Below are 14,972 nucleotides of genomic sequence, written 5' to 3'. Positions count from 1 at the left end.
CATCTACATGACCATAGTTTCATTGGAGAATATGAATTTTGTCTGTCTTTTAAAACCATAGTCTGTTAATAGTCTACATGCTCATTAAGTTTTTTCTACAGAAAAGGTGCATCAGACTACCTTACCCCATACTTAGTATAAACAAGAAAGAAAAATTACCTTTGCCATTCCTACTGAACTGGCGTTCAATTCTGAGATCCCTTGGTTGGTCTTATCGCCACGTTCCCATATCCCGAAGTCCTGGGATAACAATAACCAATACACCATTAGCAAGTCATAACTACTAAACACTCACTAGATGCACAATCCTTGAATAAAAAAATTAATAGTAACTCATTTGCCACAATGCTTATTAATGAGTTGGTGGCTCTGGTAGCTACTTTCCTGATAACTTTAAATTCTGCTGAGGCCTACAAAAAGTTGGAAGACTTCATAAGTTAATCAGGAGGGATAAGAACTATAACTCAGTCCATCTGCAGAGATGCTTCTCAATAATTATCACCATAGCAGGCACCCAGGGGATCTAGGAGATGGAGCCCAGTACTTTATCTTAAACATCCAATTTAATTTGACTCTCTATTGGCACTGATAATGTACCATGCACTAATTGATACATGTTATATATTATCTTCCTTCATCCTTACCTTTCTATAGATAATGAAACTGAGGTGCAAAGAGAGGTTAAGTGACTCACCCAAGTTCATAGAGCTAATAAGTGACAGAACCAGGATTAGGGTTTAAGTAATCTTACTCAAATCCCATTCTTAATCATAGCTCCATATGTCCCCATGAAAATATAAATAATATTCAAAGTTACTTTTTAAAACTCTTACTTTGAAATGACTTCAGATACATAGAAGTTGCAAAAAAATATTACAGTGAGTTCCCATATGCCTTTCATTTGGCTTTTTCTAATTTTAACATCTAACATAACTATAGTACAACTGTCAAAGTTAAGAAATTAACATCAGGATAATACTATTAACCAAACTGTGGATTTTATTTGGATTTCATCAATTTCTCACTAACAGCCTTTCTGACATTCCATAATCTAATCCAGAATTCCATGTCACATTTGTCATGTTTCCTTAGTCTCTTTCAATCAATGATGGTTCCTCTACTCTTGTTTTTCAAGACCCTTGGTGCTTTTTGAAGATTAGTGATGAAATATTTAATAGATTTCCCTAATTTGGGTTTGCATGATATTTCCTCACAATTAGATAGAGGTTATACATTTTTGATAGGAATATGTATTGCAGTTATTATGCTGTGTCCTTCTCAGTACATTATATCAGAGGTATAATATGTTGTATATCTTATTACTAGTGATGTTAACTTTCACTTTGCTAAGGTACCATCTGTTGAGTTTCTCCATTCTACCATTACTATTTTCCCCTTTGTAATTAGCACATATCTTGAGAAACACACTTTGAGAACATGCAAATATCCTGTTTCTCTTCAAACATCCACTCACTTATTCAGCATCCATTGATGGGTCTTGCCTGAAACAGTGATGTTTTAATGGAGATTCTCTAGCTTCTTCATTACTTCTATAATCACTAATTGCAATTCTGTACAGAAGAGCTGTCCTTTCTCCCTCATTTATTTTTTTAGCCAGTTATTTATATTAGTATGAGTTATAGATATTTAGGTTTTTCCCTAATATTTTGTTATCCAAATTGTTAACTGTTCAAGGTTTGGTCATCAGGTATTTTTTCAGGTTGGCTCCTGTGCTTTCTTCATTTCATTTATTGATGATTTTTTTCCTGTGCTCTTTTGATATGCCCTATTCTTTTTTTTCTGCACTTCTTTACTTTTTGGTAATACAAAGTACTCCAGTCTCATCTTGTATTTTAATTAATCCCAGCCCTGGAATCAATCTCCTCTACAAGGAGCACCAGTTTATTTCTTTTAGAAAATTATAGAATCCAAAACCTGGGCACTGGGTATATTCATTATTACAGGGGTGTCAGTCCAGAACTTAGAATAAGATGTATGAACACATGTGTATGTGCTTGTACATGCACACACACATGTACACACACATGCTCCCCACTCCTCTATTATTTCTGTATTTATCTTTAATTACTTTTCTTCCTTCCTTCTTTTCTGGTACTAAGGAATGAACCCAAGGGTACTTTAGCACTGAACCACACCTCCAGTCTTTTTAATTTTTATTTTTGAGCCTTGCAAAGTTGCTGAGGCTGGCCTCAAATTTGCAGTCCTACTGCCTCAGCCTCCCAAGTTCCTGGGAATAAAGGTGTGCACCACTGCATCTGGCCTCTAATTACTTTTCATATCAAATCTCTAAGTTAAAGCGATGCTTCAGGAAAGTAAGCCCTATTTAACCCATAGCTTGCTTAACCTTCTCCCAGACTCAGATCTGCCCTACTTTGTGTAGCAAAGATTAATATATAAGCACACACAAATATCATTAAGTCTACCACTACTACTAAACCCCCTGGATGCAAAAGAGAGGCCAAAGAATCCTGACTTCTACCACAGCAAGCCTATGGTCTCAGAAGGCATAGTGATCAGTTGACAAATAATGTCTTCTTCCATAAAAATGTTTATGTTAGACTTGTGTTTCTGGAAAATATAGAGGAAGAGATTCCAGATTCACCCTCCTACCAAAAACAACTTTAAACAAATTGGACTATGTATCATAGTGGTTTTCTCTTTCTTTTTCTTCTCCTTCTACTATTTCTTCTTCTTCTTGGAATTAAACCTAGGGCCTCATTCATGCTATGCAAGCACTCTAGCACTGAGCTGTATTCCAAGTCCAAGACAGTGGTTTTCAATATAATGAAGTTCCTGCGATGAAGAGCAGTGATTCCTGAGAGGTAGCAACAAACAGGACAAGTCCTATGATTGCTCCAGACTACTGTTTGTAAGCATTTCTAGACCACAGTACAGAAAGAAAAAAAAAGCAGAGCTTGGCAGATTCCCTAAGTTGAGTAAATGAAGCTCAGAGTACAGAGAGACCAAGGTACATATAATTTTCAGGACAAAGTAATGAGGAAGAGAGAGAGAGCTACATAGATACACAACCTCAGAATTCTGTAGAGGTTCCCCCTCTAATATTCAACAGAAAAATGGCCAATGTATGTATGCAAGAAAACTACTTGAGGTTGGAGAAAGAACTACCCAAAAGAATTAAAGGGAAAAATACCTGGTGCTCAAATGGGACCAGAGATGGTGCTTGTTCCAACGATTTTGTGGGGGTAATGAATATTCAAGGGTCTGGCTTAAATAGTGGGGAATAATTAGCCTTAGACTAAACATGACTTTCAACCTACATAACACCTTTAAAGAAATAAAGGATCAAAGTATTTCCAACTAACTTAAGTAGATCCCAGAACAAAGATCAAGAGTATTTAGAGAAATACAAAAACATCCAGGATGCAGCAAGGTAAGATGCGTGATATCAGGCATCCAGTAAAAAATGACTAGGCAAGCAAAGAAGCAGGAAAATACAATCAATTAATGAGAAATGTCATCAACTGAAACCAACCTGGAACTGACAGACTTTAGAATTCTGAGACAAAGACATTAAAATATTTAGCATAATTGTATTCCATAAGTTTAAAGAGTTAAGTAGACATGTGGAAAATATAAAAAGACCAAAATTAACTTCTAGAAATGAAACTTTTTGAGATGAAAAATACACTGGATAGAATTCATGACAAATTAGACAGTGTAAATGAAAAGATTAGTGAAGTTCAGGTATAGTGATAGAAACTATACAAAATGAGAAACAGAAAGCAAAAAAAAAAAAAAAAGAGAGAGAGAATTTAAAAATTAAACAGTGTATCAGTGAGCTGTGGAACAACATCATGTGGTCTAATATATGTATAACTGGAGCCCCTCCAGGAAAAGGGGCAACATAAGAAATATACAAAGAAACATTTGCTGAAAAATTTTAGTGAAAATTATGTATCCACAGATTCATGAACAGCTAAACTGAACCGTAAGCACAGAAATATTAAGAAAAAAAAGCAAGGAATACCATAATCAGAATGCTTAATATCAGTAATAAGAAGGAACTCTATTTTTTGGATTTTTTTACTGATGCATTATAATTATACATTATTCATTATTATATATTCATACACAAAGAAGAAACTTCAAAGGCAGCAGGGGTGGAGGAAGCCTCATTATATAGAGAGCAAAAAAGATAAAGATAACAAATTCCTCATGAAAAAAATACAAGCAAGAAGATAAAGGAGCAACATTTTTTCAGGACTGAAATACAAGAACACCTATCAACAGAAAATTCTATACCTAGTGCCAATATCTGTCGAAAATTAAAGTAAAATAAAGGCATATAAAAGCTGAAGTAATTCATCACCATCAGACCCAAGAAATGATAAAGGAAATTCTTTAGGCAAAAGGAATGATAACAGTTTGAAATCTGAATGTACATAAAGAAATAAAGAGTGCCAGAAATTTTAAACACATTTATTTTAAATTAAATATCTTAGAAAGATAATGTAACAATTAACAAAATTTTAAAAGTGATGTGGTGGCTGGGGGTATAGTTCAGTGGCAGAGAACTTGCCTAGCATGTGTGGGGTCCTGGGTTCTATCCCAAGCCCCTCAAAAGAAAAAAAAATGTGTTGGCCATAAGGGAGGAGGGTGGTAAGTAAGAAACAAAGAGAAAAGGAGCAGTCAGAAAATGACTTTGTCTTTAAAAGTCAGTGTCTTTAGCGCAGTCCTAGAGCAATTACATTCATGCATTCTTCAAATACTAATAACTTTATATATCTATCATTTTTGAGGTAAAATTGTTATAAAAAGGTACACAAACTGTAAAATTTGGTTTTATCCTATGTTTAAATGTATGAACTACCATCATAAGAATGGTCATTTGTGAAATCCCCCAATCACTTTTTAAAAAGTTTTTAATTGTACATGGACACAATGACTTTAATTTTATTCATTTATTTTTTATGTGGTGCTGAGGATCAAACCCAGTGCCTCACATGTGCTAGGCAAGGGCCCAACCACTGGGTCATGAGTCCAGCCCTCCCCCAGTCTCTTCATGCCCACTATAATTTATCTTTCCCTCTGTCTTTGCTATGAGACAACTACACATCTGCTGTCACTATAGATTTCTAGAATCTTCTAGTACTGTAACCATACAGTACATACCTTTTTGTCTCACTTCTTTCACTAAGCACAATGCTGTTACGATTCATCCATATTGTTCATGAATGCCAAAGTTCATTCCTTTTTCTTGCTGATCAGTATACCATTTTATGGGCATACTGCAATGTGTTTAACTATTTATCTGTTGATGGACATTTAAATTATTTCCATTTGGGAGATTATAAATAAAGCCTCAATAAACAACAACAAAAACAACAAACAGTTTATGTTAGACTGAAGAAGAAAAAAATCCACATACCTGTGTCTAATATAATATTTTATACAGAGAATATGTTGTATATGTTGAATTAATATGAACTTAACTCATATAGTAGTTGTAAGGAAAAAACTTTTTTGTATACTAGTGCTATTATACCTACAAATAATATTAAATACATGACCAGATTTTATTTCTATATAGCTAACTAGTGCATAATTTTCCCTAGCCATCTTGCTCCTGTTTATGACTTTAAACCATTAAAATAAGACTACAATTTAGCCCCAGGTTTACAAACACATGCCGTAAGATATCATGGAGTTTGAAAGTATAGCATCTGGACACTCTGGAAAGAGACTGAATATAATTTCTGCCAGAAGTCTTTTTAGATTAGTTCACTATGAGGGACAGCATTAAGAGAAGAGATGGACTGTACAGTATATTAAAAACAAAACCATTGCGCGTTTAAAACCCACTCCAAAATGAGCTACTTACAGCAGTTTTATATGCAGCTTCAATGTAAAACACAAGGTTCTGTATGAAATTGACTTCATCTAGACTGTGGATGATATGAAGTCCTAAGGAAAAAGGGAAAAATGATATACAGCTAGTCAATTAGCACTACAAACTTGATAGGCAGCCACAGAGGTGAAGTACTCACTACTCCCAGGTAATCCACTCTTGCTTAGGAAAAATTGAAGACATTTTGATTTGTAATCATAAAAACCACATCACAAATCAATCCTAGGCCAGTCTCCAACTAAGTGAGATGTGAATATATTTTAACAGGAAACATTTTAACTATTATTTGTAGATTTTTACAGAAACTCTCAGATTCCTGATACTCTAGGTTACTAATTTATAATGTACTTAAATATACAAAACTATAAAGAAAATTATTTCAAAAAAATACCATGAAGGAGTCTAAATACTAAGCAAACAAAGTGTATAAAATGATATTAAGAACTTCAAGCCATATTTGGAGTAAAAATAACAGTTATTCTAAATATAAGCTACAAAAAGACAATTAGCTTACACAAGGAATGTTTGCATGAATTATCCATTTAATTTTTATAGCAACCCTAACAGACAGGTACCTCTATTTTCTCCATGAAGTTTAGAGTGATTAAATATTTCACATAACTAATAGAGACACTGGAACAATGACTCAGTTGACTGTAGACTTCTGTTACACTTTAAAGATTGAGTTCCTAACCAAGAAGTTAAACTACCACTTAATATGAATAATATGATCCATTTTTTGTTTAAAAAATCTTTTTCTCCCCCATTTTACCACCAAAATAGAATTAAAAACATAAAAACTGGAAAGATGTTAATAGTAGTTTTCTTTGATGTTAAGATTCAAAAGAGCTTTATTTTCTTCTTATTTGGATATCTTTGTAATTTTACAGTATTCTATAAAAATAGTTCTGTTAAAAAGTTGTATATAAAAGCAAAGTCATATTAAATAAGGTAGAAAATGGTAGGATATACTTCATAAAATTTTATAGAAAACTATTAAGTCCCAATTGCTGAAAATGTTTATATGTGTAAAATAAACAATTAACTTTTAAATGCCTCATTTGTAACAAAAATACTACTGCATGCTTATTGTCTAAAGCCCTATTTAGACTAAGAAATTACGTCAGAATTGAAGAATCAGGAAGCTTGTTTTCCCTTTCTGGTCTCTAAATAAGTAAGAAGAAACTATGAAAATCATGTTAGTTGCAGATGCTGAATGTTTAAACTTCTCATACTTTTCTGATGGAAACTATTCTATTTAAACAAGGATTTTATATCCACATTGGTAACAAAAATAAGGTGGTTCAGTGGAAATGATTATATGTGCCAGTTGTCTCATGTTATACCATGAGAAAGTTCAGAATTTGCAGTTTTCTGAGCAATGGGTGTATCTACAGCACGTAGGTCTAGAGGAAAAAAACATTTTTAAAAAAGCTTGTGAGCCGGGCACACACTTGTAATCCCAGTGGCTAGGGAGGCTAAGGCAGAAGGATTGCAATTTCAAAGCCAGCCTCAGCAATTTAGCAAGGCCCTAAGCAACTCAGCAAGACCCTGTCTCTAAATAAAATATTAATAAAGGCCTGGGGATGTGGCTCAGTGGTGGAGTGCCCCTGGATTCAATCCTGGGTACCAACAAACAAACAAACAAACAAACAAATAAATAAATAAGGGCTTGGGAACCAAGTATGGTGGTGCACACCTACAATCCCAGTGACTTGGGAGGCTGAGGCAGGAGAATCAAAAGTTCAAGGCCAGCCTCAGCAACTTAGTGAGGCCTTAAAAAATTAAGTGAGACCCTGTCTCAAAATTAAAAACAAAGTGGCGGGGGTGTGTGCTAGGGATGTGGCTCAGTGGTTAAGTGCCTGCAGGTTCAATACCTGGTACCAAAAAAAAAGTAAAAAAAGGGAGTGGGGAGCTTGGGAATGGAAAAAATTCCTCTGACATTCTTAGAAACCTGATGTAAAATGGTTGTCAAATCTTTCATTCTCCTTTCTCTTTCTTATTTTCTGGTACTGGGAATTCAATCAAGAGCATTGTGCATGCTAGGCAAGTGCTGTACAATTGAGCTACATGGCCAGCCCTTAAGAAAAAAAAAAAGACCAGTAGAGCAGAGGAAGAGGAACAGGGGTAGGAAGGAGGGAAGGCAAAGGGGATGTACTGGGGACTGAAGTGGAGCAAATTATATCCCAAGTTTGTACATGTCACAATGAACCACAATAGTATCTAAAACTATAAAGTACTAATAAAAATTTTCCTTTTTTGATAACAGGGTTTGACTAAGTTTTCCAGACTGGTCTCAAACTTTTAATCCTCTGCCTCAGTTCCAGAGTAGCTGGGATTACAGGCACGTGCCACCAAGCATGGCTCAAATATTTCTTAACCTCAGCTCCAAAATGAACCCCACTGTAAATGTCCTGGATAGCACTCATTCCAGTTCAGAAACAATTCTTAGGATAAGCACACACTTTATAAATCAGCACCTAGTAATACACTTTCATGAAAAGTATACAAAGTGTCTTCCTCCTGCCACATCACCCCATCCCTGCCAAATCTTTACAGGAAAGCATTCTTGCCAGTTTCCTCTGTGTCATTTCAGTGATAACATTATGCAAAAACAAACATTACCTAAAGGATAATATATTATATCACACTTTGCTTTTTTCTTGTATAACTTGGAGACACTTCCAAATATATGTGTCTTGTTTATTTTAATGGCTACACAGTATTGCACTGAATGACTACTCATGTAACCAGTTTCCTATTGAAAGTCATTCAGGTTGCATTTACTCTTTTGTCATTACAATCAATTCTGCAATTAATATCTGTATATTCAGAAGGCCTTCTGTATCTGTGGGTTCCACATTGACAGATTCAACCATCCTTGGATGGAAAATATTCTGAAAAAAAATTCACATGTACTGAACAGGTATATACACTTTTTGTCCTTATTTCTTAAACAATACAGTATAACTACTATTTACATAGGATTTACATGGTACTCGGTATTATAAACAATCTAGAAATTACTTACAATATATAGAAGAATGTGCACAGGTTATATGTAAATATTAAAACATTTATATAAGTGACTTGAGTACATGTGGTGGGGGGTCTTGGAACCAATCCTCTGAGGATACCAGAGGATAACTGCATATATCTTTGCACGCCTGTGAAGTATATCAGGGCAAATTCTGAGCAGTACTACTGAAGAAAAATTTATGCATATTATTTTTCCAACATTTTATTACACATAATTTCTGTTTATTTCAAGCAAAAACAATGAATGAATTTTACAGAGAACATCCACATATCTACTATGTGGACTCTTCTATTAACATTTTACTATATTTTGTTTATCACATATCTATCCAAATTATTTTGATACATTTCAGAGTAAGCAGCACATATCAGTACACTTCACTCTAAATACTTCACTATGCATTTTAAAGTTTGATAGTAATTACCAAGTTATTCTGCAAAGAAGTTCAACAGCTTATATACCACCCAACACTGACTGTCTGTTTCACTTTGTATTTATTTTTTACTATGTTTTATAAATCCTTGCCAACCCTGACCTTGCAAAAAGTTTTTGATCTTTGCCCTACTCTAAAAATACAAAGTAGAATATTCCTTTAATTTGCAGTTCTATTATTATGAGTCTTTTATACTTCATTCATATTTCTTTTCCTCAGAACTGTTTGGGCATGTCCTTCATGGATTTCTATTGAATTACTGGTTCTTCTGATTTACTGATATATACAGCTTAACATAGCACTACAGTTTCTTTTCTTTTCTGTTTCTGTTATTGATATTTTAATAAACATTATTAAGGAAATTAGTCTTTTTCCCACCATATATATTATAAGTAATTTTTTTTAGTTTGTTTGAATTTTGACTTTGTTTTTAGGTGGAGTATCACTTTATCTGAAATGCCTGGGAACAGAAGTGTCTCAGCTTTCATATTTTGGAATATTTGCATATGCATAATGAAATATCTCAGGGATGGCACACAAGTTTGAACATAAAATGCATTTGTTTCAAATATACTTTTCATATTTGTTCCATGTACCTTACATACAGAGCCTGAAGGTAATTTTATGAAATATTTAGCATGCCTACATTTCGATTGCCACCTGTCTATCACCTGAGGTTAAGTGTGGCATTTTCCATTTGTTGCATTATGTCAACACTCAAAAAGTTTTGGATTTTGGAGCTTATTAGATTTTGAATTTTCACATTAGAGATTCTCACCCTGTAGTATAGTTTCCTTCTTAAAAACTTCTATAAAATAATTTTATCCTATGAATATTTCTGGTACTTATGGTTTCACAGTTTTTGTACCTGAATATTTGACCTATTGAGAGATATTTTAAATCAGAGCTCTGTAACTATAGAACTAAAAAGGACTATATGATTAGTATCCTCAGAATACAAACTTCATCTGATCCATGTTTCTGTCAAAATAGCAACCATAATACAGTGTAGCTGCAGCAGCAAACGTCTTTCTTGTAGCAGTAATGACCTTAACTTATTGAATAGAAGGGTAAAAGGAAGAGAGAGATAGTGGCATTGGACATCAGCATCAAATCTTCATCTTGTCATTTTTCATATACCAACAAGATTGAACAGAAACTGAGAATGCTGGTGTGAAACAGGTCTTGTCTATTTCTTAAACTATGTCACAGCTAACTAATTACTATACTATATAAAGTCTACACATTTCTCCCATATGTCCCTTTACTTATGATATTCTCTGATTAAATAGTCTTTCCCTCCTTTCCATATCTCGAAACCCTACTGTATTGTCAAGTCTCAGTTAAATTGCTATCTCCTCTGTGATTCCATCACTTATTCCCTTCTTTTGTGATTTATAGAGCTATATTTTTTTTGCTCTTAAAAACATTTTTTACTCTGTATTATGAACATGTAGCAGAATTTTAGGAAAAGAAGCATATCTTACTTATATTTGAACTCCTAAACATATCTTACATAGTATGGTGTACAGTATTAAAGAGTACTGAACAGTAGATGTTCAAAAGTGTATTAAACAATCCTGTTAACAAAGGAAAAGGACCAGTCTCTTGAAACAAGATCCTAAGCCCAGACCCTCTGGATCCTGTAGCTTCTGTAGAGCTAAGGTACAACTTTTTGAACCTGGAGTGCAGAGGTGAGTACACATGAACTGAGGTGGGGCTAGATAAGGTCAAAGGTGACAGTGCTACATAAAGCATTCTAAAACTCCAGGAATGGAATTTATACTATGAATTAAATTTAAATCTACTCAACTTAGATTGACTTGCACTTACCTATCTAACATTAAGCCTCTTTCCCCTTCATTTTTTCCAGTACAGGGAATTAGACCCAGGGCCTCTTGCATGCTAGGCAAAACTCAATCACAGAGCTATATTCTCAGTCCTTTATTATTTTGACAGTCTCACTAAATTACCCAGACTGTCCTCCAACTTGTGATCCTCCTGCCTTGGCCATCTGAGTAGCTGGGATTACAGTTGTGCACTATTGTGCCCAACTTCTCTTTCATTTTTAAAAACAAATTGAGGCCATGTGCAGTGGCACATGCCTGTAATCCCAGTGACTCTGGAGGCTGAGGCAGGAAAATCACAAGTTCAAAGCCGGCTTCAGCAATTTAGTGAGGTTCTAAGTAACTTAGTGAGAACTTATCTCAGGATAAAATAAAAACAAGGGCTGGGGATGTAGGTCAGGGGTAAAGTGTCCCTGGGTTCAATCCCTGGTACAAAACAACAATAACAACAAAACCCCCCCAAAACAAAACAAAAAATATCCTGCTTGAGATAAATTCACATACCATATAATTTACCCATTCCATAATATAAAATTAATATAAAATTTAATGAATTTTTGTGTATGCACAGTTGTGCAAACCATCACCACAATTAATTTTAGAACATTTTCATCACCCCAGAAAGGAATCCTGTACCCCTTAGCAGTTATTCCCCACTTCCCTTCAATACTTGCCCCAAAGCCTTAGTAGTCACTAATTGACTTTCTGTTTCTATAGATTTGCCTCAGTTAACATTTATGTAAATGAAAACATATAACATGTGGTCTTTTTTGTCTGGGTTCTTTCATTGAGCAAAATGTTTTCAAGGTTCATCCGTTCTGGCATTTATCAGTCAGTGCTTTATTTTGTATTGCCAAAACTTCTGTTGTATAGATGAATCACATTTTATTTATCCAATCTTTAGTTAATAGGCATTTGGAATGTTTCTACTTTTTGGCTATCATAAACAATGTTGTTATAAATATTCATGTATAAACTTTTTGCATGAATGCATGTTTTCTTTTTCTTTTTTCATTTTTCTTCAGTACTAGAGATTGAACCCAGGGCCTTGAGCATGCTTGGCAAGAACTACCACTGTGCTACATCCCTAGCCCTGAAGTTTTAATTTCTCTTGGGTATTCATGTACTTGGGAGGAAAATTACTGGATCATATGGTAATTCTGCTTAACTTTTCAAGGAACTACCAGATTGTTTTCCAAATAGACATACCATTGTACATTTCTGCCAGCACTGTTCCCATTGCTCCATATCCCCAGCAACACTTGTTATCTGCTTATTTTTTTACCACAGTCATTCTAATGGGTGTGTAGTATCTCACTATGGTGTAGATCTGCATTTTTCTACTGACTAATGGTGTTCACTGTCTTTTCACATATTTATCGGTTATTTGAACATATTTTTGGAGGAATGTCAATTCAAATCCCTTGGCCATTTTTAATTAGGTTATTAATCTTTTTAATGGTTGTCAAAGTTCTTTCTTCTAGATACAAATACCTTATCAGATATATGATTTGCAAATATTTTCTCTCATCATGTGTGGATTATTTTTTACTTTCTTGAAGGAGTCCTTTGAAGCACGAAAGTTCTTAATTTTGACAAATCCCAATTTATCAATTTTTTTTAGTTATGTATGCTTTTGGTGTCATATCTATGAAGACTGCCTAACTCAACTTCAGAAAGATTTACTCCTATATTTTCCCTTAAGTGTGTGTTATGGACTGAATTATGTCACCCCACAAAAAAAATCATATATTGAAGCCCTAACCAATGATGTGACTGTATTCGGAGATAGGGCCTTTAAGGAGGTAATTGAAGAGATAAATATGGTCATTAGGGTATGGTCCTAATCCAATAAGACTTGTTTCCTTATAAGAAGAGGAAGAGACATCTGGAATGCTTGTACAGAAAAAGCTATGTGGTGGTGCATAATCCCAGCAACTTAGGAGGTTGAGACAGGAGGATTGCAAGTTTGAGACCAGCCTCAGCAACTTAGTGAGACCATGTCTGAAAATAAAAACGATAAAAAGGACTGGAGATATAGATCATCGGTAGAGCACCACATGGTTCAATCCCCAGTATGGGGACAAGATTGAAAGAAAAGGCCATGTGAGGACACAGGGAGAAGGCAGTTATCTGCAAGCTAAGAAGGAGGGTCTTACCAGAAACCAACCCTGCCATCTCCTTGATTTTGGATTTTGAACCTCCAAAACTGAGAGAAAATAAATTCTTGTTGCTTATGTCACTTATTCTGTGGGATTCTGCTATGGCAGACTAATACAGTCTTTTACAGTTGTAATATCTAATTTTGTTTGTTGACTTGACAGCATTGGGGAATGCCTAGAAAATTAGTAAAGCTTGCTTCTGGGTGTTGTCTGTGATAGATTTTCCAGAGAAGACAGGCATGTAGGTCAGCAAGTTGGGAAAACCTGCCCTGAAAGTGGATGGCACCACTCAATGGAATATGGACTTGGATAGAACTAAAAGGGGTTAGGAGGAAGCTAGCTCTCACTTGTGTTGAACCCTTCTTGAGCAGCTAGATTTTTCTGTTGCTGTCACCTGTGGATATTAAACTCCATGTTTTTCAGATTGTGAATACAGACTTGTAACGATGGCTCTGCAGGGTGCTTTCAAGGTCTTTAACCTTGCATTATTGATCTCTTATATTCTGAGATTTCTAGCTTCTTGGACCGAGCAACTACTGTTTTCCCTGACTCTCTAGACTGCAGACATTCATTGTGTGACTATTCAGCCTTTAAACATACAAGTCAATCTATAAAGTCCCCTCAAAACTACGTATATTCTATTGGGTCTGTTTCTCTGGAGAATTCTAATACAATAACACAATTATGTATTTAATACAATAATTTCCCCTCTTTCATTTATTTTTATGATTTGAGTTGATTTTTATCCACAGTGTGAGGAAGGAGTTCAATTTCATGCTTTTGCATGTGGACATCCAATTGTCCCAGCACTGTTTACCAAAGAGACTATTCTTTTCCCATGTTACCTTGTCATTGTTGTCAAAAATCATCTGAACATGTGATGGTTTATTTCAGAATTCTTGATTCTATTCCAATGATCTCTAGGTCTACGCTTATGCCAGTGTCACACTGTTTTGATTATTGTAGGCTTATAGTTCAGTTTTGACATTGGGACAAGTCCAACAACACCATTCTTCTCTTTCAAGGTTGTTTTGGCTATTCTGTGTCCCTGGAATTTCCATATGAATTTTAGGATCATCTTGTCAATTTCTGCAAAGAAGTCAGGTAAGATTTATATAGGGATTTTGTTTAACCTGTAGATCAATTTGAAGAATGTTTACATCTTAACACTAAGTCTTCCAATCTACGAAATACATTTAACAACAACAGAACAAAGAAGGATCTCTAAGTTTATCCTACTTGGAGATGACTGAAATTCTATTTATTTCTTATCGAATTTGGAATATTTTCAGCTATTATGTTTTGAATATATTTTCTGCTCCTTACTCTCCTTTGCTACCCTAATTACATGTGTGGTGGTGCTTTAAATGATGTTCTACACTTCTCTGAAGTTCTATTCATTTTTTAAAATTATTTTTCTCTCTGTCCTTGAGATTGAATCTCTGTTGGTCTATCACTATTTCTTTAAGCATGGTTTCCTTCAGATTTGTGAATATTTTTATAAGTATTTTGAAATCTTTGTCTCCTAACTCCAACATATGTGCCCTTTGAAAGGTAATTTCTGCTATCTGCTTTTTCTTGTGTATGGCTCATACTTTCT

At 34.6% G+C, this 14,972-nt stretch overlaps 1 protein-coding gene across 3 annotated transcripts in view; it reads right to left on the bottom strand.

The window, feature by feature from the left end:
* Positions 1 to 14,972, bottom strand: part of PHKA1 (phosphorylase kinase regulatory subunit alpha 1) — a 103,295-nt gene that overhangs the window by 74,663 nt on the left and 13,660 nt on the right. For all 3 annotated transcript variants that reach the window (XM_079123711.1, XM_079123712.1, XM_079123713.1), the window contains exons 5-6: positions 5,864 to 5,946; positions 160 to 240 (exon numbers count right to left, since the gene is read on the bottom strand). In XM_079123711.1, coding sequence (XP_078979837.1) covers positions 160 to 240; positions 5,864 to 5,946 — 164 coding nt within the window. The remainder of the gene's footprint in view (positions 1 to 159; positions 241 to 5,863; positions 5,947 to 14,972) is intronic.

Source organism: Sciurus vulgaris, assembly GCF_902686455.1.
Source record: "Sciurus vulgaris genome assembly, chromosome: X".
Classification (NCBI taxonomy): Eukaryota; Metazoa; Chordata; class Mammalia; order Rodentia; family Sciuridae; genus Sciurus; species Sciurus vulgaris.
Note: the sequence above shows the minus strand (reverse complement) of the source record. Positions and strands in the feature narration are given on the sequence as shown.